This window comes from Vulpes vulpes, chromosome 1 (genome assembly GCF_048418805.1).
Source record: "Vulpes vulpes isolate BD-2025 chromosome 1, VulVul3, whole genome shotgun sequence".
NCBI lineage: Eukaryota > Metazoa > Chordata > Mammalia > Carnivora > Canidae > Vulpes > Vulpes vulpes.
This window is the reverse complement of record NC_132780.1, coordinates 74972022-74996770: the sequence shown is the minus strand read 5'-3', so window position 1 is coordinate 74996770 and position 24749 is coordinate 74972022. Positions and strand designations below refer to the sequence as shown.

Here is a 24749-nt window from a genome sequence, read left to right as displayed (position 1 = left end):
ATGAAATCATAAGCTAGCTTGATCAGTAGCACCCCAACCATATTGATGCCGAAGCAGCTCAGTGTTTTATAAGAGTTTGACCAGTGGTCTTTCCCTGTTTGGAAATAGCAGCCCCGTGTAGAAGCGACTGGATTAGCCTGTGCTCTTACTGCATGTGATGTGTTCCCCACATACACACAGGTCTCCCAGCATCCTTCAGGGAGGCGTATTTACAATTCACTTCCCCTTGTCCTATTTGCCAGCAAGGCACTTTTTCTGTATTACTTCCCTTGAAACCAGTATGACGCAATTCTGCTGATGGGCTGGGAGCCACTGATGTGGAAATACTTGCTTTGAGAGAGTGCATTAAAATGTCAAAGGGGAAGGGGCAAGAAACCTGTAAACCATTAAGCCCCAGTTGTGGTGGGGTCCGTCAGCCCTTAAGGCCTTGAGCGATTTGTCTTAAGAAAGAATTTAGCCCTTTGGATTTGGGGCAGTTAGGTTTCAAAACAATAGCTGTGATTGGAGAAGTCACACTATTGAAGGACAAAGAAAAGATTTCAAAGGCTGAAGTTTTTATTTCCACAATTAAACGTAAGCCTTTGCATTATCGTCTAAATACTCTGCTTAATTTTTAGCCCCTTCAGAATTTAGAATTGAGTATTATGTTAGTATTTTAAGATTATGATTTCAATCAAATCTCTCATAGTTTCAGAACTATCATGATAACCACAAAGTATATTTATTAGTCCTCCAATCAAAAAGTAGTAAAACTAGAGGTACCTGGCTGGCTCGGTAGGTAGAACGTGCGACTCTTGATCTTGGGGTTGTAAGTTCAAGCCCCGTGTTGGGCCTAGAGCCAACTTTAAAAAAAAAGCAGTACAACATTAATTTTTTAAAAAGATTTTATTTATTTGAGAAAAAGCGCATGCAAACATGACTGGGGTGAGGGGCAGAGAAAATCTCAAGAAGACTTCCTGCTGAGCGCAGAGCCCGATGTAGGGCTTGATCCCATAACCCTGAGATTGTGACCTGAGCCAAAATCAAGTCAGGCACTTCACCAACTGAGCCACCCAGGCGCCCCAAACACTAATTTTGAAAAGACTAAGAAAAAAATGTTAAGTTTAATGAGATCCAAAGAATCAAAGGTGAAATGTACAGCAAACCTTTAATGGACTAGAGTCTGTGAAGTTCCCTGAACAAGTGATCATTACCTGGCAAGAGTTGTACCCGTATACACATGCTCACCTCAGCCATGGACAGGTGAGGCTCATGAGCCTCTATTTTTATAACCCCCTGCACTAGAAGGCCAGTGCACGTCTAAGGCTTGGCCTTTGGAATTCCCACTACCAAAGAGAACTAGTAGAAACCTGTAGGGGAGCAGCTAGGTGGAAAGTGGACGTGATAAATATTGAAGGAGAAACCTGGACTGGAGCCCCAGTGACTGGGCAGCATCAAGAGGAACTAAAAGTAGTGCAGACCTGAAACCATAACTCAGGCTTTGGCAGTCTCTTGAATCACGGCAAAGCGGGTCTCCCCAAATCTGCCTGCCTTCCTCTCAGACATCGGTGTCATCCTCACATTCTGCGATATTCCAAGTTCGCCACTGTATCTAGACCTTCCTTCCTCACTCAGAGTTTCTCCTGTCCATGCTCCAGTCTGACCCGCTCTCAGCTGGGTGCTGTCCTCACCAGCTAAGGTGACCTGTGATGGCACCAACATTGGGTCCAGGCTCCTGTTACCCCGGTGAGCCTTACCTCAGTGGGGTGTGCCCCTGTTGACTTGGCTAAGCCACTTGTCTGCACATCTGACCTCATGGCCTGACTAGCTTCTCTGCCCCATGGTCATATCTAGAATTGCCTTCATAGTACCCCCCACCCCATCCCCAGAGAAAATCAGCCCCACCATGCAGGCAATCCGAGCTCTTTAGAGTTAGTAAAGGGCCAGATTCACATGTATCTCAGGTAGCAGCACTGGCCTTGTCTCCAACCTGCAGGGCTTTCAGGCTGACACCAGGAACAGTTTAAAAGTGGTGAAGAGGATGTGCTCTGGATCTTCATCTGTCCCAGCTGGGGTTTGGGAAGCATCCCGGGTGACCACATGAAGATCATGGGCAAGGGGCTGGGTTCTCAGGTTGCTCACAGGACCCCTTACCTGGTAGCATAAAGGGCTAGGGTGCCAAAGATTCTTCTTAATCTTGACCTTCATTCTTAGTTTAAATTATGCTTCCATTAATGGATTTAAAAAATCAAACTGAGCCAAAAACCCACAGCTACAGAACCATAAGATTTTGTCCCTTGATTTGAAAGTTAACTCTCTCTGAATGGCCTTTGACTGTTAAAGAAATACTAGGTAAGACTTTCTGGGTCCTGCCCATCCTACTTCTCAGGGCAGAACGACTGGGGAGGATGTAATGAACTATACTTTTGCTCAGCTTTCACACTTTTCCTGCAACATATTTCAGCCTAATTTTGAACAGTGTTTGCTTAAACAAATTAAATAACTTTGTGGCCCAAAGCTGCCTTTTAGCTCAGGAAATCTGTAAGAATTTCAGGATGATTTTGTTTTAAGCTAGAAATGACTATACTGACATAATTCCTGGCACTACAGCCCTGCATTCTTTGTTAGAGGGTTTTACAGAATATTGCTTTGGCAAGTATACGAGGTAGAGATCTCGGGACCTAGATTCTTTTTTATTCAGGTGATAGACTAGTCTGTTTAGGTATGAGGAGTCTGAGTGCATAGGAGATCTCTGCATTCTTAATGACTTCATTCCTAAAATATCACTCAGGCTAATTCTTGGGTGGGTGCTGCTTAGCTTCTCGGTATTTGTCAGGCTGATATGCACTTGTGTGTGAGGTGCTAGTACCTCCAAAGAGACCTTTCCATTGTCATTCTCTTATACCGTGCATCCAGGTATAAAGGGTGGGTACTTCTATCACTGAAAAGGCATAGCCCTCCTTATAAATTACTTGCGATCTTTTCCTAATGGGATAATGATCTCAAAATAAACTCTTTTTAAGTAAAGATCTTTGACCTAACACAGAGAAGAGCACTGTTTTCTTTCTGTGGGTGACATCATTGGCAACTAGTTTTTCTTACATGATGTACAACGATCTCATTTTTACGAGACCAGGGAGCTATGCAATATGCATCTTATCAGAACCCAATGGGAAGCTACATGTACCAGAACCCACAAAGTTCTGGGGTCCACCTCTTGCAGGGAAGAGACTGGTTTGGGGACCCACTCCTGCCACCTGTGGCTTTGGTCTCTAGCGAGTACCTGAGGCAGTCCCTGTGCTGGGAGTCGGCAGGGAAGTGCTAATATCAGGATCTCTGAATGAAGCGTCTTCAGAAGGGAGACTTACATTTCATTCGTGTCTGATTGCCACTTAATAACAGAACAATGGGCTTAACTTACTAAAATCCACTTTGAGATGAGGAGAACATTCTTAGCTCTCAATTACCAAAATTCAAACAGCCAAACACTTTTTATTTTCTTCACACCCTGACAAGGAGGTCTCTCACTTCAAAACCCTTGAGCTCTAATTGTTCTCCTGGGTGATTTGAGAAAGAAGGTGAAGATCTGTTAGGTGCTTTAGGAACAACTGGAATGGGATGCCTGCATTGAGGCAAAAAAGAAGTACTTAATCTTGAAATTGCACAACAGGTGCATTTTAACGGTGACGCCAGAGCAGAACTGATAACAGGTTGGAATCCTATGAGAAGTCTGCATGAAGTAGTTAACAAAAAAGGGAAAAAATATTTCAGGTGTTAGAGCCTTTTAGGAAATCGAGATGGAACATGCAGTATTCCTTGGTGTGTGGTAGAAACTGCTTTCCCGAGATGCAGAGGTGAGAACACAGCTCTTTGAAGAAAGGTGAAGACGACCAGGAGAAATGCTTTAGAGGCAGAGGGGTCCCGTGGACAGCCCATGTGATAAGGGCCACGGCAGAGACTTGCCAGGGAGAACTTCTCTGCAGTTATCTGCTAATTCTATATCCACTAAAAAGACCATTCTCAAGACCAGCGAACAAAGTTACCACTGCCCCTCTATTGAAAGAGTCCTTTTCATAGATCTCTTGAAAAAATAACCTTCCTTTTTGCCCATCCTCAAAGGAGAAAATAAAACTTAAATGTATCAATTACCAAAGGGTTTGTGGAGTTATTAACTTATAGCTGGAAAATGATTATGTATTACTCTAGCTTTGTGGCTGGGTTTACACACATCTCAGCCTTCTTTAAGGGAACAGGTTGTCCCAAAAGAGATCATGTTCACAATGAGGGAAGATCTTAACCAAGACTCAAGAAGGATTATAAGAGCACAGGAAGCAAAGATGAGTTCCAGGACTCTCCCTCTGCTTCCCAGACTTGAGCTCCCCGCTGCCCATGTGACATTGCTTCTTGGGAGCTCGGGGGTGTGGCAGATGCAGCCTGTCTAAAGCCAGACTCCTCCTGACCTCTTGGTGCCTGCCTCTTTAGCCATCCTCTTATGCAATTCAGACACCTACGAGACACCTTGATGGTCCTGTCCTTTCCCTAATATCTAATTCCCTAATTCCCCTATTCCCTAATTCCCTAGTATCTAATTCATCACCAAGTCCCATCAGGATTGCCTCCGAGATATGGTCCATTTCTGTGTCACTGCCCACTCGGCTCTAAGGCATTGTCCTCTCTTCCCTGGTCTGCTGTAGTAGCTGCACACCTGCCAGCCCCACATACATCCTTCCCGCCTCCCGTGTGTCTTCTCATCCACAGGCAGAGGAAGATGCCCTTGAAACCCATCTTTTTATGCCATTGCTCCTGCTTCACAACCCCTGGGCTCTCTGTTTCTCCCAGCATACGGACACAGAGCCCTCTAGGACCACAGGCCTTGGGTGACTTGGCCCTTCCCTCCGTCTCTGCCCTGGTTCCCTACTAGTCCACCAGCTGCCCCTGCTCCCAGACACCCAAAGGCCCTCTTCTCCCCTCCTCACTTGATTGAATCCCACTGATCTGACCTGAGACGAGATCTGAGGGCAGAGGAGGAGGGGCTGGCATCCCTTTCTTCTGGAACATTCTGTGACCTCCCTTGTTCCAGCCTTCTAGCAGACGCACCTCCGCGTCACCCACAGAGTGTGATTGCAGGTGGACACTCAGCTCCCGTGATTGTGTTTGTTTTCCGGTTTGGGCCTACTGTTCGGGCTCCTTCCCCTCCCACACCTATCCTAAAACACTCCTCTTGAACAAATGATAAGAACCGTCAAAAAGAGAAGACGTTTCTAATTAACTTGAGTCACTTGTAGCATGTCCACCTGAGTGAAAGCAGTACAGGTCTTTCTGTAAAAAATAACGTGTGGCTGTGTGTTTTTACAGGAATCTACTGTTTTTAAATAATTGGCACTTCTATCTGTTACCTTTGGTTTAAAAATAAAAATGCCACTTTACATTCACAGGGTTGATTCCTCACCAGTGCAACTGGCTTGTTGAAACTATAACATTATTTTGCCGCCAGAATCACTAATGTGCGTGTTGTTACAGGTGTGCTGATGGATCAGCCACACCAAAAAATGGGCTGGGGTTCAGACAGTTTTCTCTTCTTTTTGAGTTGTGTTGTTTTGGGGATATAGGTAGTTTTTTTCCCCCTTTAGATATTAGATTTAAAATAATCATGACTCAATTTGTCCTTGGTACTGCTCAGGGAGAGATGGTGTGCGACTCAGGTTGGAAGGTGTTCCACTAGTGGTGCCGGACGTGTATGTGAAAATGGTTTATGTTCCTAAAACATTTAAAATAGAGCATCCTGTGTGACCTTATGCATACAGTTAGAGCTCTCCAAAAATACATTCTGCTGGAATTGGGCTGTTCAAAGATTCAAGTTCCTGATTCTGACAACTGTTGAGTTTAAGTGAAAAAATGCCCCAAATTTCAGTGTTAGCCTAATTATTTTTGTCAGTAAGCAGTATTTTCTGGCTTTATAACCCAAACTCCATCTCTAGTGGCAGTCCATATAGAGAAGGATGTGTATATTTGGCAGTCATAACAGTTTTCTGATGAAGCACGCCTTGCTTTATCTTCACAGTGAACATAACTCAAGAATGATATTTTCAGTGGCTCTGCTAGAACTCTTGTGTGCAGTGTCTCTCCACGTGGCTTGCCCCTGGGACTTTCTATGACATGGTTCTACTCATGTGGCGTCTGTTTCCAAAGCACTTCTTCTGTCTGTCCCTACCCTTCTCTAAAGAGCTGCATCAGAAATCCACTCATTTCCAAGTTACACATTTCACACTTCCCCGTCTGTCACTGTTGAGAAAAAATAGTGGTGATTGCTAAAACAATATGGCCTAAATATTCGTTTAAAGCACCAAAATCATATATAGCTCTTATTTTAAATTTTATTGTAGTTGACTTTAAAACAAGGTATTTAGAAATGTGTGGTTACTCTTTATAGCATTTCATACTGGTGTGTTTAACCGCTAAGTTCAAGCTGTAGTTGGAAGCTGTATTCCCCTTTCTGTCTTTCATGGTGAGCCATTGGAAACGGTCACTTTAAAACTGGTTTTTGCTGCTGGGTTTTTTTTTCCCCCAAAGCCAGCTCTTTGTTGGCAGATGAATGTGTAATGTTTGAGAAATCTCCAAAGTGAATAAAAGGAAAATCTATTTAAAAAATTACTTGTGCATGTGTGTAGACTGAGAAGCAGGAATGAGGAGTGCTTTAGGGAAACACATCTACAGGCTCCACTTTTGAATTATTCCCATTATACTAACCTGGCTTTTGTCATTGAGTGACAGATCTCAAACACTTCTATCTAGTCCCAACCAAAGACCGATTTAAGTAAAGTTCCTCTAGTTTTGTGGGCCCATGTGTTCAGATAAACCCGCCCCCCCCCCCCCCGCCTTACTCTCTCTCTCTCTCTCTCTCTCTCACACACACACACACACACCATACTTTGATTTTGAAAAGATAAAGGGACGAGCGCTATGCTGCAGAAGACCAGACCCAGGTGAACACAGAGTCCATGTGGTCCACCTGCTGTGATATGTGCACCACCTCCCTAAGAGTGCAGCCCAGTAGCTATGTTAGCAGCCCAACACCAACAAAATGTTACTTTTCAATGTTCATCAGTTCCCCCCTGAGACATTAGTGGGCATTTATTGCCACAACCATGGCAGGTCAGGAATGTGTGGCATTAGGACAGCAGTAATTTGTAACAAAAACTATCTGAAAAAAAAAAAAAAAACTGAGCCCATAATTGATAGCCCAGGAATTCCCACAGCCAGAGGTCAAGGAAGGGCACTTCGCTCTTCCAGGTAACTTACATCTTAGGGTTTTTATGTAGAAAATGTTTCCCTCATTTCAGTTTGTACTTCTATCTCTTTTTGTTTTGTTGATCTTGTTTCTCTTTGAAAAAGAGAATGTCTTGTGTCATTTATGTCTTTGCTCCCCTCATTCCATGTGGAGCATTCCCAATGTTGCTGTGGTCAGAAAGGGATCTAGCAGTCAGTGAGTGCTGCCTCCGGAAAGGGCCCAGCTTCGTTTGAGGTTTCTGTGGTCCGAGTAACAGTAGTGAGCCCGACCAAAGAAGCTTTCTGTTGGCCCCAGAAACCGTTTCTCTCCTATTAGCCACACAGTGGTAAGTTGGAGTGTGCAAGTTGGAGTGCGCGGCTTAGATGGGAGGCCATGTTAGATTTCCTTCCACCAACAAAATTGTCTCCATTTCCAGAATTCAACAGAGTGTGTTGAAAGCTCTCTTTTTCAGTATTAAGCCCATCTTGCTTGTTCCAAATTACCAACAGTCCTGACAGTAGTTTCCAAAGCAATAATGAACGGGGTTTCTCCTACAATGATGGAAGGCTGGCTCTCTCCCCTATTTGGACAGATGGCCAAGTGCTGTGCTCATGGCCACACATGCCCTGCATTCCTGGGAAGACTCCCGTCTTCCTTGGCTACTTCCCTACTTGGATACCTGAGAGGCCCGCAGCAAGCACCCTGGATAAACTCCTTCCTGGAAGCAGGTATTCAGGAAGCCCAGAGAGAAGCCCATTTTTATTTCTCAGCTTTCCACAACTAAGGTGAATAGACAGGTAGGAAGGTATACAGTGGGCTCTGCGTGCCATTAAACCTTGTCTTGTCAGGTGCTAGCAGTAGTAGAGGGCCTGTGGAGAAAGAAATAGAGGACACTGGACTAAAAGCAGGCCTGTGGCATTCATTAGCTATGTGTCTTCAAGCAACTTAGTCTCTCTGATTCTTATTTTCTTTCTCTGTATGTGAGCATAATTCCACCTACTTTCCTCCAGGAATTTAAAAAATTAAATGAGTAAAATGCCTAGAAATGGTGCTGGGAGCATTTATAAGGACCTCGTAAATTAGGACAGTTGCTCTTGTTATCAGACCCTCCATGGTTACATGCAAAACCAGACCCAGAGCCCCAGAGAGATTTGCTCCCGGATCCCAGACAGTGGAAAGTGTGACTAGTGACCGAATCAAGACCAGACTTGTAAAACTCTAGGCATGGTTTCATTGAAGACCATTATAGCCAGCAACTGACATCCCCCACCCCCCCCACACACACACACCTCTATATCTTTAATTTTTCTATTATTTTAAGGGTATTTTTTTTAACCTCCAGTGCATACCTTCATCCCCTTATGGTGATTGTAGATGACAGTGCAGCCTTGGGGGAGAAATCATGAATTAGAGTTCCAGAGAGCCTGCCTGGTGGATTTTATCCGATTTCTCTTTTCCACCTGTGTTCTAAGCAAGCATGCTCAAGGAACCATTTGTTTCATGTGCACAATAGTCACACCACATGTGAAATTGAATCTGGTGGAAGCTTAAAGAGATGGCTGTCTTTCTGGAGGCCTGTTTACAATGGTAAAATGTTCTCTATCAGTTCATTTAACGAGTATTCCTTTAGTAGCTGACTGCACTCCATAGTTGCTCCTCTTCGGGAGACATCCAAACCTACAAGAGCTAAGATGCGCACATAAATGGTTACAATACACAAATGAAAGTGCAGAAGGCTGTGATAGGCAGAGTCCAGGGCAGGCAAGCTTCCAGGCAGGGGGTGAGAATGGCCTTCCCAGACAGGTTGGGCCTTGAATCTGGATCTTGAAGGATGGGTCCCTGCCGGTTGAGACTTGAAAGCTGTCTTCAGAAAACCCAACCTGTTGATGAGCTAAGGATGCCCTTCAGATGATTTATCCTCTAAGAACTTGAGAGAGCAGCCCCAACAGGTGCCATTTGTTCTCTTTTGAAACAGGTACATGAATGTGAAATTGTCTTTTGTTTGAATGAGAACACGTCAGGAAGGACCTCAGATACTTGAGTCAATGCCAGCTGCCTACCTGCTGATGCTAAGACCCTAACCATAAAGGAGTAGGTGTCTAGCAGCCGGGCAATGGGTTTAGAAGTATTTGATGCCCTAGAGGTTAATCAAGCCATCAGATGATCTCAGATACATTCTTAATGAACTTGCACTGGGAATTATAATCCTGATTCAGCAGTCTGTAGTCACTTGAAGTGGCACCATTGAGCTCAGAATTCAAGGCTGAAGTAACATTCCTTTCTTCCAGAGCCATGCTCACACCAATAGTCCCTCAGCCTGCTGGAATTTCTTTCCAAGCCATCATCGAGTGTTCACTTGGACAGAATTTCCCCAAATGGTTGATGTAATATTTAAAAGAAAGAAAAAAACCCACTCAAACCTTTGATACTTTGAATCTTCAAGTGGGACTATGTTTGAACTTTTTCTACCAGCCAGGAAGTTGAATCCATTGAAAATTGCTACACAAAAAGAATAGTATATTGGGTTTTTCTTAAAATGACTTATGTTAATCTTTTAAAGAGTCGCTTTAAAAATATTTTACTGTAATGCATAAAAAGTCATCAAATGACAGCTTAATGGAGGTGGGGGATTTGTAATCATAATTCATTTGGAACAGATAAGCCAGTGTGGATTTCTACCCATCCTAGTAGTTTTACTTCTAAGAGGAAACACTCGTAGCCAAAAGTCTGAAAAGTTTTCTCAAAGTATACTATTTACATAAGAGATGCTTGAGTAGGAACTGGAGACTTTCCCAGATTTTGGCACGTTGCCATCATTTTTCTCTTGACCTTGTAATTCTCTCTCAAGAATTAAAGCACCGCGCAGTTTAAAACTCCCCTTTAAACCTCCTCCCTCTCATCTCCAGTGGTTAGAGAAACACCTTGGTGCCACAGTTGTCCCCTTTAGATTAAGAAATTTTCCCCCTTGCAGGAGTGAGAAGTTTGTCTTTAACAGAGCATGCACACAAAACTAGCAAAACTAAGTCACCAAAAATTTAAGTTCATGAGGCTGCGTCGCAGTCGGGAAGGGGTGACCCCGGAGCCTTTTAGGCACGCTGTCAGCCAATCTAGGTTCCTTTCCATCCTGTCACAGGAAAGCCTACAAAAAGAAGTGAAAGTGTGGTATTTACTGTGTCATGTTAATATGGGAAAATTGGTGTGTTTTTAATAGTACCTAATTTCAGAATGTTAAATAACAGGATTGAAGGGTTTTAGAAATGCTTTCTCCCATATTCATTATATCAGAAAAATTTAAGTCAAAGAAAAAAATTTTAAATAGCATTCCCACACAGCCAATTTGATTTTCATTCCTTAACTTCTGGTTTTTTGATACGAGGACATTTAAGTAATGCTATAAGGAGATCTTTTAAGCATTAGAAATTAATTTTGCTTGCTTTTGTAATTCCTGTTTTTATTTCAAGTTCCCCCTTTCTGGCTTATATTCCCTATATAAATCATAACCTAGACCATTCGACATGATTCAAAATGTATAACTTGTGAAATTTATATTATTTGGAATTTTTACACAGTGTATTAAATAATTACTTAGCAATATTCAGTTATTTTAAACGAACATGAAAAATAGCAGGCCTGCCCCTTGCATAAGTGGATTATGAGAAATGGCTACCAGGGTAAAGTGCTCCCATTGTGCATGGTCAGTATATATACGTATGTGCTTTCTTTTCCTACAGGCAAGGCAGTTTTCCTGGCATGAATCAGAGTGGACTTATGGCTTCCAGCTCTCCCTACAGCCAGCCTGTGAACAACAGCTCTGGGCTGATGAATACCCAGGCACCCCCCTACAGCATGACGCCCAATATGGTGAACAGCTCAGCAGGTAACCGTGGCAGCTCTGTGCTCTGAAGGCTGCCCTCCCTTCCCCTCTTCTGCTCTTAGGCCTGTACCAGTGAACAACCCCCAAGCAATGGGATCATTGGGTGAAAAGGGGGAAAACTCCTGGAAACTTGTTCAATCATGTAACTATATTTCTAGACATAAGGATCACATTGAGTTCTGTGTAAATTATTTTTATACACTCTGTTTTTGTAATGTGTGGACATATTCCAAGTGACTCTGGGGATTGCTTGCTAGATGTATTCACTAAGTTCTTTTTCTCTTTGGACATCGTTCGAAGTATTGGAAGATCTCATGACAAGATTGCTACTCCATTCCATCGTGGTGGAGACGGACACTTCAAGTTCATATTTCAGGGGAAGTGATTGAGGGAGGGGTGGAAGTATTTTCTCACTTATACCTGGAAATAGTTGTTCGTAAGTGCTATTTACCAGTTTGTCTCCATTGAAAAACTCTTTACAGTTTTCTTTAGCAAACTGTTTTAAATTTTCCATTATGTCTTAATTTTTTAAACCCACTCTGTGAAGTCCCCAACTACATTCTTACTAAATCCCATCCAATCCATGCAGTAAGAGTGGCCTGTCAATTTGTGGTAATACCAAAAATGCCCAAACCTGTGCAAATGGCTTGTGTTCTCAGCTTCCTTCGAGCCTGAACCACCAGCCGTGAGCGGTGCTACTCTTTCAGCTGAGATAAAGTTGGGGAATCACAGTTGACCTGTTACTTTGTAGCACCTATTCGAGTCGTAAGCACAATTTCAGGAGGATGCTCTCCTTTGGTTAATGCGGAGCTTTGTGAAACCAGTTGTGTGTGTCCTGCAATGTTTTATGATGTGTGAGGAAAACACCATGGAGCTAGAGGCTTGGCTTTCTCTTACTACTTTTTTTCATTTCCTCTGCCTTTCCCCACCTCTCTGACCTGTCTTTGAAAGGCCACCCCAGGAGCTGTTGTTTCTTTGTCCAGCCGAACAGGCAGCCAGAGGCTGGGCTTGCATCCTATCTGAGCTTCTGAGTTGTTGGTTTCCAGGGTCTAATTTAATAGTGCCATTCCTTGATGACGTCTCTTTAAAAGTATCTGGAAGAGGAAGAAAGAGGAGCTATTGACAAAATTGAAGGTTTTTAAATAAATAGAATAGCTCTTCTTGATCCTGGTAGTTCATCCCAGCGAGGTGGGTGTTTTTACATTTGAGATGAAAGAGGAATGCTCTTAAACAGTCTATTTGCCAGAAGCTTCCCCTTCCCTTCTCAGCACTGTCCCAGGTAGTAGTGTATTTGGGTTATGACATTATGTGTTTTGTCTGGCTTGCTGAAATAAAATTACTTCAGAGCATTGAAACTACACAATAAATTTTCACCTACTCATTTTTCCATTTTTCCTTTGGACCCCAGAACCACAAAAATAACCAACCACGAATAGGTGGCACTGTGCCCTGCCTAAGAAGATTTGTGTTCCCAAGGAATAGCCAATTTAATGGAGATTCACAGAGAGGGTTTCTTTTTATTATTATTATGATTATTATTCAGATAATTCAGCTTTTCGTTATTTCATACAGAGGAAATCTGTTCGTTGAAAAGCTGGTTATCATCACAGTCTTTTGTATGGGCTAGTATTATTCTTTTATTGCATAGTATATTTTGAAATATTGAATTTTTAGACCTACTTATTTAGACACATATTGAGTTAATTTAGACATTTATCAAATCTTTTCTACACATTTATGTGATTTTATTCCAACTCTGTAAGTCAAATGCTACCTGGTAGAAAGTAGTCATCTAGCTAGCACATCCGAAGAATATTGATGATTTGGCGTATATTGTGTATCTATTGATAGGCACACGCCAATCTGCTATCACTCTCACAGTCTCTGGGGGAAACAGGAATAACAAAGGAACTCGGAATGTTACTGAGTGGCTCCTCATGATTTTGGTCTGAGGATGTCCTCTTGACTTTTTCTAGAGTTTGAGCCAGAAATGGCTTTGATCATCATCACTTAAGTCTAGTGGTTTGAGCATATGGAGATCAATTACGAGTGATAACAGCCAAGCATTTTCTCTGTCAAAGGACACTTTTGGAGAAAGGGAAGATAACACCCATGATGTCCGGGGCTGGCAGTGGGATTTGCCGAACCTCAGTTAGCAGCTTATGCAACTGGCATTCCAGCATCCTCCTTGTGGAGTTCAGACAGTTGTGCTGTAGACGGGGTACCAGGGCCAAAAAACGTCTTCCTGTGTAGTGACAAATGGTTACAGGCTTCAGTGAGCAAGTAATTATTCAAATGGAGTCAGTGTGAGTATGAATGTGACAACTATTTCTTCATTTTAAGATGCAGGGGAAGTGGGGTGCTAAGCAGTGGGGGGATTTTTTCCCCTCTAAAGGAGCTTTCTTTAAAAAAAATTATTTGCATTAAAAGATTAGAATTATGTAATGCTATGGGCAAAATTATATCACATATAGCCTTGTCAAATAGACCCTTTTATAATACTTGTGTTATTAGTTACTTTATACTTCGTGTTTCCTTTCATAATATTCATTAGTCGTGTACTTGTCTTTGTATAAACCACCACCTTAAGGAAGACCTCTAAATTCCGGAAAGCATATCTACCATCTGTGGTTCTAAGTTCGCCTCACTGGAAGGCACTCTGCAAAATGTAGTGCGGTTCCATCAGTATAATCTGCAGATAGTAAATGAGCAGCCATGTAGTCAGGCCTTCCTCTTCTACAAGAGCCTGGTCAGATTCCAGATCTTTCTGCCAACCTAGCCCTGCCCCATCCCAAAAGCATCATCCTATGGATGTCCTACCAGTATGAGGCAGACTAGCTCCATTAGCCCTTAACAGAGAAAAAAAGCGAGCTCACTTCCACACTATCAACAGTTTCTTTCAATGTTTTCAAAAATCGAGAAACTTGTGTCACCTGGAATGCTTGTTAAAACTACAGATCTCTGGGGCCCAGTCAGAATTTCTGAGGAGTCCAGGAATCTCTGTTCCTCACAGGTTCCTCAGATAGGTTTCATATGTGTCTATGCGAAAAGAACCTCCCACTTAGAGGTATTTCCTGGCAGAAGTGCTGCCAGCTTTATATGGCATTTGCTGTTTCAAAATTAAAACAAAATTTACAAAAAATAAAAATAAAAGGGATGCCTAGGTGGCTCAGTGGTTGAGCATCTGCCTTTGGCCCAGGGCGTGATCCTGGAGTCCCAGGATCGAGTCCCACATCAGGCTCCCTGCATGGAGCCTGTTTCTCTCTCTGCCTATGTCTCTGCCTCTTCTCTCTCTCTGTGTCTCTCATGAATAAATAAATGAAATCTTAAAAAAAATAAAAATTTTAAAAAGATTTACAAAACTATGCCTAGAATATAAATCCTCCAAGTGGATAGATGCTTTCTTGAGACTTCAGGACCTTTCACTAAGGAAGTTTTAGATCTTTAGCACCATTGCTGGTGGCTGGTTGTCTAAGTAGTTTATAAAGATTTTTGGGCTTTCTGTTTGCTTGCTTGCTTGAAGTTCATGATTTGAGGTGAACTGCTGTCCTCCCCACCCCCAAAGATAGAGAAGGTGCAATAAATTATGAAAACCGTATCTCTTCAAGTGGGAAAAATGGATGCTGGGACTATGCCAAGTATATTGGTAGCTCTGGGCTTCGTCTGGAGCTGGGGTTTTCTTGAGAGCATCAGTCTAGCTGGCTGGAGACGGGAGCTGGTTTCCTCAAAGCAGCAATGTATAGCAAGAGTACTGGTTTTGTTCAGGTTGCATGTTTCCTTGGGATGCTGTAACAAAGAGAGAGGGCACAGATGGAAATTACAGTGTGGTGCATCTCACTTGCAGTGCCCTTGTGGAGGTGTGTCGGCACACAGAAGTGTCAGAGGATGCTTTCAGGGCCTGGCTGGTCCAGCCCAGAGAAGTGTTTGTCCAGAGCTTCCCTCGTACCCTTTGAATGTGTTAACGGTACTCTTTATATATTTGCATGTATTAAAACGATCATGAATATCTACAGATGTATACACATAGATAGGCCTTTCTGTGTTTTCAGAAACAAGGTATAAAAGATTTTGTGGAGTATGCTGTATTGTTTACCATGAAAAGAACAAACCGAGTGTGTGTTTCTGGTCCCATTTCTCCATCTTCTGGGAATGATTTTGTCGCCTTGTAAGGGAGACTAAGTAAAGAAAGCTGAGTGAGTAAGAGTGAATGTTTGAGTTCAGTTTTACTCACACCATATGTTCTTTATGTTCCTTTTGAATATATTAAATCCAGGGTGGAATAGCTGCCTTAGGACCTTGACCCACACTTACTTTAGGAAATCATTCCAGCTCTTAAATTTCAGTTGCAAAGCCAGAGGCTAGCGCTTGAAATGTATTCACAGTACTCACACAGCACTTTCTGCAGGCACGGGTTCTTTACTGCCCCTTTTTATGTCTGAACTTTACATACTGGATTACTGATGTCAATAGGAGAAAGAACAGGGCCTTGATTTAACACATCCTTACAATAGTGGTGGTCTTTCTCTTCTGGGAAAGGAGAAAAAAAATAGTGCCCCTGGAGTGTCATTGGCCCTGGGAGGCATATAGCTCTTTGCGGTGATTCATTGAGAATTCTGGTAAGAAGTCAAAAATAAGCATTTCAACAAAAGGACCAGCAAAAGCCACAGTAAGGAAAGACCTTATGATCCATTTAGTAAAATAAAATTTGCAGTGTAAGGCAGGAGGACTAAATAAAACTGTTACTCTCAATCCTATCCTGATTTATCTCTCAAAATAATAAAGCAGTGCTACTTTTGACAGTTTTTATATTTACAGACCCTAAGTGCCCATTTAAAAATATATAATAGAGAATGAAAAAGTTTGGGGAATTTCAAAACCAACATATATGCTTACATTCATCTGAGTCTGATTTTTAAATCGGTATAAATTAATTGTCCTTAATTAGAATAATACATCTTGGCCTACTTCTTTATGCTTAAAAATTGGTTTTTTGTGTATGTTAACACATTTAATGCACAAACAACAAATATTACTATTTTCTATCTTTCAACAGTAATATTTAGACATGACTTATCACAAATACTGAGAGAACTATTCATTGTAACCTTTGAAGAAGCAGGCTTTCCCAGAAGCCGTGAGTCCGTGACTTTGCCACTTCCTCGGTTTGTGTGGCTGTCATTCCTTTGAACCAACTCTGTGAATAACCAGCAAGGACATGTGGACTTTGATAAAGTAGCTCCTCTTTCCATACTCGTCCCGCTCTTTTTTCCTTCTGTTCTTCTAAAAAGGGTGTTTCTTAATGCATGGATTTACTAATTCCTACAGCGCTAGACCCCAGAGAGAAGACTGCACGAAAGCGACCCACTGCTCTGAGCGGGGCGGTCCTGGTGCAATCTCTCTCAGCTGCTTTTCTGAGGTTTCACACATTCACAAAAATAACAGCATTTTTAGCTGATCCCAATAGATTTTTCTCTGCAGCTGCATCACTTGAAAAAGCTTTTTGTTCCAGTTCTTAAAGTCTAAGTATTGAAAGTAATTTGGAAAAAAAAAAAAAAAAAGGAAAGAAAAACATCCCAATTATGATTTGTGTGCGTGGTGATGACTTCAAGGGCTGACTGGCTGCAAATGGGCTCTGAAACCCATGCCAGTATGCCCGTGGAAGAGCCGGGCGCTTCCCAGGGCATCAGTGAGCACGCTGCCGGACTCCTGGGCACGTGGCAGGGTCGGCTTTTTTGGCAGGACCTCTGGTCTCAACCTGCAGTGATGCTAGCGATATTAGCAAATTAGCACCACAAAGCTTGCCAGCTAATTCGCCAGAGCCCTGCTCACTCTCTCACTGCTGTAATTAAAACTAATTATTTTCTAAAACATAGTAATACATGAATATGTGCAATAATCATTTTGTAGTGGGCAATCTGTGGAGCCTTTTTTAAAGCTGCCTTTTTTTTTCTTTTTGGCACATTATGCAACATGTGCACCGTCTCGGTTCAGCCAGCACTTTTGTTTGCAGAATGTAGAATGGATCCTGTTCATAAAACCTCAGGTTTATTTTATTTTGAAATAGGAATGTTTTCTGGCTTTCACTCATTTACAAGGCTCTTAATTCTCTCTGCTCTCCCTTGTCTGCTTCCATCTCTCCTCACACATCTGTTTGGTGTCGCGCTCCCAGCCCAGTGCTGCGCAGATGGTTTTCACAGTGGGGTTCTGTAGACATTCAGCTGCTATTCCCTGGATGTCTACGCCGATTCCCTACTGTAGCCTTGTTCTTTAAAGAGAAATCCAAACCCTTATTTTTAACTCAAAAATGTCCATCCATACTCGTAAATAACGCGTATAAATCAATCGTTCTCTGAACCTTGCATTCTAAATCCTAGATGAGCTTGACTGAGTTTCTGAGCCTTGAGATGGAAAATGAGTTTTGCCAGGAATTGGAGCGTTGACTCTGGAGCTGGTGTGGGTGTCCGACCTGGACATTGGAGCTGCTGAGGATTGATAGATGTACACCCAGCACTACCCTGAAAGGAAACCAGCCACAGTGCAAAATAATTAGAAGTCCTTTCCTTCAACAGTGACTTTTGAGGATTGTTTTGGAAGTCATTGGTTCCGACTGTTTTCCATTGTTGCAGACTAGGCCTCAAGCCATAGATAAGACTTTCAAGTGAAAACAATATAAAATGTCACATGGTTTTGCAAACAGTAGATCCTGAAAATTTAGGAAATTAGGAAAGCACGAAATCCACCAGACACCAGGTAGTACAAACACACACCCAGTATTTCCTTTCACACCTGAGGAACCTTTTAAATGCTGGACTGATTCCTACTAGTCACCTACTCTACTTAAGCTGTAGTGATCTTGAAAAACACAATATTGATCAGAGTTGACTTTCAGTGGCCCCAGTGTTGAGTAAATGATGGGGGGGGGGGGGTGTTTGTTTTTAGGTTTGGTTTTGGTTTGGTTTGAAGTTACACAAGGACTGGCAGAATGACGTGCTGTGTAGATCTCAGAAGACTGCGTGCTCGGAGTTACAACTCTCTTCTTTTTTCTTCTCTTCCTTCAAGGGAAATGCAAGTGTCCCATGCACCACTTAGTAACTTGTGTTAGCAGGAGCACAGCCCGATGCATCACATGTATAATCCTAAACTCTTTCTCCTGTTTTCGATTAGCATCTATGGGTCTTGCAGATATGATGTCTCCCGGGGAATCCAAATTGCCCATGCCTCTCAAAGCCGACGGTAAAGAAGAAGGCGCTCCACAGCCTGAGAGCAAGTCGAAGGTACTTCCTTTCTCCTCTGCACGTGGTGTGGGGTCTGCCTCGCTGAAGCTGCCATGGTGTTCTGTAGTCACTGGTGTCGGCCTCCACTTTTGTTTCCACTTGGTTTCTTCTCCTCTGCATGCCTCCATCTCGTCCGCCGAGTTTGTAGCTCTCCCCTCTTTCCCCACCCCTCCATGGTGTGGATCTGAAAGTTACTAGTTCTTACGGCATTTAACTCCTGGTCCTGGGAGAGGGGTGGAGGGACGAGCCCCACCGTAGAGAGTTGCTCTGGGGGTGGGGAGAAGTAGGGGGTCTTGCCTGGTTTTGATCCTTGCAGCCATTTTCTCTGCCTTCAGTTTATAGCTTCCTGTTTTGGCCGCCTCAGCAACAACAACATACTTAATATTTTGCTTTCCTGCCTTATTTGATAAATAAGGTGAACAGCTTTTTTTTTCCTTTCTTTCTTTCATACGGGGTAACCCATGCTTAGCATTCCATGTAAGCTTGAAGTAAGCATGGTGGCTTAGTGGCCTTATCCAGCATCCGGCAAACTTACCAAGTTATACTAATTAAGAATGTTGTTTTAATACCTTTCTATGTGTGTGTTTCTGTGTGTGTGTTTGTACATGTCTTTATATATATCCATTATATATAAAAATTAGTCTGTTAAACTGGATGTGCTTTTTGTTAATTTAAATAAAGTTTGCCCTACCTTTGTCATTTTTTTTTTTTTATTCCTCTACCACAGGATAGCTACAGCTCTCAGGGTATTTCTCAGCCCCCAACCCCCGGCAACCTGCCAGTCCCTTCCCCAATGTCCCCCAGCTCTGCTAGCATCTCCTCATTTCATGGAGATGAAAGTGATAGCATTAGCAGCCCAGGCTGGCCAAAGACTCCATCAAGCCCTGTAAGTGGCTCTGGTTTTTTGTGTTTTTGTTTTTGTTTTTGTTTTTTTGGGGTTTTTTAAATAATTAATTAATTCTACTTGAATGCTTGCTTATTTATTTGTTTTATAAGACTTTTTCTTCATAATTTATCCATGAAAGGGTTTTCTTGATAATTATATTAGTAACGAAATGAGTAAAGTTTGTGTAAATCATAGAAGTTAATTTCTGGTAATGAAACTGCTAGTATAAAGCAGCAGCTCTATCTGAAGCATGTGGTTATGTCACTGGGTCCAAATTCCTTCACGCAGTGACTTTGTTCAAATGTCTGATCCATTGTGCACTTACAGAAGATCTTTAAAACGAGTTACTTCTCCATTTACATGGGAACTAATAGCAGCCATGGAATAAATGACAAATTTGGCCTTTGGCCTGAATCTTTCATGGGCTGTTGTATCTGAAACATCTTATTTTAAAACTGCCTACCTGAAAATAGAGATATTGCACTCTGGGCACAGGTTAACATAATACCAGCCCTGCTTTGTTTCAATCCACCTGTCAGAAATTAACAGAAAAGTTGTAGAAATGTTACTGCATGTGAATATTTGGAATGCTACTTTGGGATTAATAATATGTACCTACATTAGAATCAGTTGAGATAGAAAAATTACATCCTGCACAAGATTGCTGATCATCTTGAAATTAAGTGTTGATTTCCATATGATATGTTAAAAAACAAAAAATGGTAGTGTACCTATGAGGGAACTTTTTTTTAGCCTCAGTGTTCTGTCCATAGAGCGTGGTCTTTATTTTCCTACTGAAGAGATTAATTCTGTGCCATTAAAAAAAAAAAAAAAGAATAAGAATGGTGCTGTAGTAACCTTTATTTTACATTCATATAGGGAATCAAAAGATCTGTTTTAAAAAAAAAAAACCTTAACATGCAATTACTTGCCAAGAAGGTTTAATTAACACGCTAATTTTTGTAAGACGACGTATTGAAGAGTACAGTTCAGGAAAAGCAGGTTCGAGGGAAGAAGACTCTATGTGCAGAATCTGGCAATCTAGTCAAAACCCCAAAAGGAGGCTGCTATTAATTATCCATTCACTGCTTTAAACAGATAGAGCTGAAGGTTTGAAGGGTTGGTGGTTCCAGTAAATGTTTGTAAAATTCATGTGGAGCTCTAGTATAACCAGCATTTTCCTTTTCAGAGGAAGAAAGGGCAATATTCACTGTTACCTTCTCTGTAGACATGTTTCGCTTTTGCAACAACCAAGATGAAATGAAAAATGCTCTAGGGCGGGCTAAGCAGAACTAACAGGAAGGGGGAATGCAACGCCTGCATTTTGATGTCTTTGTGTTATTGGCTTTGAGTCTCAGAAGGCAGCCAACATTACAGGGGTTTTCCCCCGTAATCTACCCTGCTGTTGTGTTGTGTTTTGTCTTAATCATAAGAAAAGCATTTTTGAATCGGAATATTCTCAAGTTAACAGGTGGAACTCAAATTAGAACTTTTCAAAAACATTGGTATGTTGGCTCAGAGGGAAGAATTTCAGAGATTGCAAATAATAATCTTTAATACCTTAAGGTAATAATTAATAATAATTTATGAAAAACAAAGACGACTAATAGATGATCTCTGTATTTAAAAACTCCATGTTACAAAAAATAATAAATTAACTAAAAAATAAAAATTCTACTTTGCCATCTCTGGATTTATAAAGATTGAGATACTTATGATCTTATAACTTACTAGTCAAGTTATCTGTGTACAATGAGTCCCATAGGGAAGAAACTTTTATAAAAATCCCACTTTCCACTTAAGTATAAGAAAAAAGTAAAATGAATTGTGGAATTCCTTTGCTTATTATAAAACAATTATGCTTAAAACTGCATACTCCTTTTCCCTTTTTTCTGAATATTTCAATATACATTATCTCTTCCCGTACCATAACCATCTTATGCTTAAGAATTTAAGCTCAGTTGGTTGAGCGTCCAACTCTTGGTTTCGGCTCAGGTCATGATCTCAGGGTCTTAGGCTCCAGCCCCGTGTCTGGGCTTCATGTTCAGCTCAAGTCCACTTGTCCTTCTCTCTTCCCCCTTTTACTATCTCCCCGCACTCATGCTTGCACACTCTTTCTCTAAAATAAAAAAAATAAAATCTTAAAGAAAAAAAATTTACAAGCAGACCTCTGGCTCCAGTGGCAGAGAAGGACAAGAGGAGCTGTGGTTGGAGGGAAGGGAAGAAAGTTGGCAGCTCTGTATTCAGAAAATGGCCCCTGTCTTGAATGAGATACTAATTTAGGAAGGGAACCAAAAGCGATTGGAAGGAAGGACCTGAGAGCATCTCTGCTGTCAGATCACTGCTGACATACACAATTTAGGAATATTTAACTGTTCCTTCTGAGACACAACCTCAATTTCTACTTCACATTGCTCTTACCAGCATGTCTTATGAAACCCATCTAATAGTGAGCTTGAAATGGACCCCACAATAAAGATGTTCTATGCTTTGACAGTGCGCTGTGGACCAACGTTGTTTTGTTACGGAACAGTCTAAAATAAAAAATAAACACTTGCACATACGCATATTACCAGGCATATGGTAAAGACTGCTGAAATGTAAATGTGCCTGAAAGATTTGAGGAAAACTGTACTTATAGACTTCATTAAACTGTACGCAAGGGAAACATTTGTGACGCCAGCATGTCCTGCTACAGTCTTTGAGCAATCTCCCTTCCCTTTCCTCAGGCCCATGATGGTTTCTGACACTAGGATATGGTTTTTACAGTTACAAGGTAGCCCCAGGACCTGGAAGAGTCATCCCATCTTCCCACAGAGCTAATTGACTTGCCCCATGTCAGTGGGTAGAACATATAATGACTCCTGTCCAAAGGCTACGTGAAAGCCAGTGTCTATGAACCAAAAAAAGTAGTCCAATCAATATCTTACGCTTTTGTTTCTCTCAGTATTTGGTGATTGGCTAGTAAACAGACCTGGAGGCTGAGAGTGGAGGTAGAAAACACCAGTCAGTCCTAGGCTCCATCATCCTTTCTCAATGTCCAGCCTGTGTCCATGTTCACTTAGCACCTTGATCACCGGAATCCTGTTTACAGAAATATTTGATTCTGCTCTTAATTCTTACTTGGAGGGTGCCAGACTTCTCAAACCCTTTCTGACCCTTTGAGTGCTCGTTCACAGAACAGATTATATACCAACTACCTCCGGTGTGCAGTCACTGTTGGCAATTCAAAATCTGCACACCCTCTGCTTTGTGGAACTCGGAGCGTAGTCAGGAAGACGAGGGGCAGACAGGTAATTCCATGCAAAACATACACTTTTCATAAGCTATGCAACTAAGAGCCACCAAGGACCAACAAAGTGGGTGACAATGATTTCGATGAAGGGGCCTCGGTGCCTGGGAAGCCTCTTCTGGGACCTAACACACCACCTGAGGCCTGACCACTGTCTCTTCATACAGATGCATTTTCCTACATTATGGTGCCATAAAAATCCTTAAGTCTTTTCTGAAGATCTGATAACTATGCTATGAAAAACAAGAGGATTCGATTAAAAACCATCCACTTCATTAAGTTTTTCTAACTTTACGAGAACACATTGAGATATGCAGAAATTAAACTCAAGTTTGTTTAACGAAGAAAAGAAAGAAAAGTAGAAATATGCATAGCCAAACCAGGCATATTGTTATTTTAGGCCTATCTCAGGCTCTGGGATGCATTCATTTCATAAACGGGAACAGGCATCTGCATGGCCTCACTGCTCAGGTCCTGACTAACTGTCCTTTCAGAAGCCTTCCCCAGCTTTGGAGAGGACCAGGCCAGACATGGCAGGTGGATTTTACATTCAGAATGTTGGTGGAGTTACTCAAAGTAATTTTAAATTGAAATGAATGCTTTTATTTCTCTTACCCTGAATTGAATGTCAAACTTTCACCTCTCAATTTTTCAGAAATAAAATGCAAGGGAGAGGTTGGTGGGGTTTTATTATTATTATTATTGATTTTAGGTGATAATGCTTTTTTTTTCCTGTTCTTATTTTAAATTTTCATTTTTTAAAAAAACATTGGACCCATTTTTCTATTATTCCCCAAAACGAAAAAAAAAATTTGAACTAGAATTTAGAAACCTCTTCATAATAACTACCCCATTAGTGATGACAAAGCTTCTGGAATGTGGTATAAAATGTGGTTTCTTTTCCTAGTAGAATATTCCTTGGGTATAAGAATATGGAAAAGAAAATTTAAAAACCTACATTTGAATATATAGTATGTTCCATACTCTGAGAATATATATGGATATATCGTTATGTGTATGAATATGTATATATATTTTTAAGCTCTAATCTAAAGTCATTTTTAAATGACTTACTATTTAGCCTTGGCATCAGTGTAAATTCTAAAAGATCACACTTTTTTAAAAATCTTGCCACCCTAAATTTTTTATTTACATCAACTTGTATCACTCATTCTTTTTTGTATTTGATGTAAAGATTTTATGCCTCGATAATTCTAAGTCTGAGTCATAAAACTCCAGCAGCAATAGCTCGGGAGAAGAACATGTTAATTAGGGGAGAAGCTGCCACTCACCAACTTTGTTAGTTTCCTTCTCAGGCATCCTTTCTGAGGTCCTGCTTTTATTGGGGATCATTTGCCAAATAAGGTAACCTCAAACTTCAGTGCAGTCATGTTATTTAACCTCCCAAACTTCAGCTATGCGTTTAAAATTGTTAAGCTAAATATAATAGAAAAAGAGTTAAGGAAAACTCCATCTAAAATAACGGGTATCCATTCCAAATGATAACTGATAAATACATATAAGGAAATGAAGTCAGTTCTTGTTCCAATGAAATCTTTATTGAGAATCTAGAAGTGATTTTTCACAATAACCCTGGAGTTGTAAATATTACAAGTACCCAAATTATTGTTACAAATACAGAGACATAAGGAAAAAGACACATTTGGGCTGTGTAGGATTAGAAGTGTTACCTTCCCAGATCACATAATCCATCCAGAAGGTGGGCTTCAGTTATGCAGAAACAGCAACTTTTGACATTATAGGGTCAAAGATAATTAGAAAAAGACAAGAATTAGAGCATTAGTATAAACCACATGAGCCCATAAACCTGTGTGTGTAAAAGTAAATGTATATTTTTATCCGTAGATGTTCAGAGAATATGCAATAGCACATGTGTTTGTGATTAAAGCATGGTTGCCTAAGAAATCTTTTAAAATAACTCTCTAATAGCCCCTTGCCTTGGCAGAGAAGTTCAAGAAATCTTAAGTAGGGAGAGCTAGTCATCATGAGTAAATACCAAAACCATAGCTGGCCACTAGTCTATAAAGCTTGCAAATGAGCAAAGAGCCCGCACCACTGGTTCCTGGCATTTGTGACCTACCTTATGTTTTTCAGCAAGTCCCGTTATCTGCTTTCCTCTGTATGATTTAACATTTTAACGAAGACCCACATTGGCC

At 41.3% G+C, this 24749-nt stretch overlaps 1 protein-coding gene across 14 annotated transcripts in view; it reads left to right on the top strand.

Annotated features, from left to right (window-relative positions):
- ARID1B (AT-rich interaction domain 1B) overlaps positions 1 to 24749 on the top strand; it is a 491955-nt gene that overhangs the window by 438711 nt on the left and 28495 nt on the right. For 9 of the 14 annotated variants that reach the window (XM_072767266.1, XM_072767261.1, XM_072767194.1 and 6 more), the window contains 3 exons: positions 10978 to 11123; positions 18285 to 18394; positions 19122 to 19280. In XM_072767266.1, the coding sequence (XP_072623367.1) occupies positions 10978 to 11123; positions 18285 to 18394; positions 19122 to 19280 (415 nt within the window). The remainder of the gene's footprint in view (positions 1 to 10977; positions 11124 to 18284; positions 18395 to 19121; positions 19281 to 24749) is intronic. The other 5 variants (XM_072767255.1, XM_072767244.1, XM_072767219.1 and 2 more) reach the window with 1 other exon arrangement.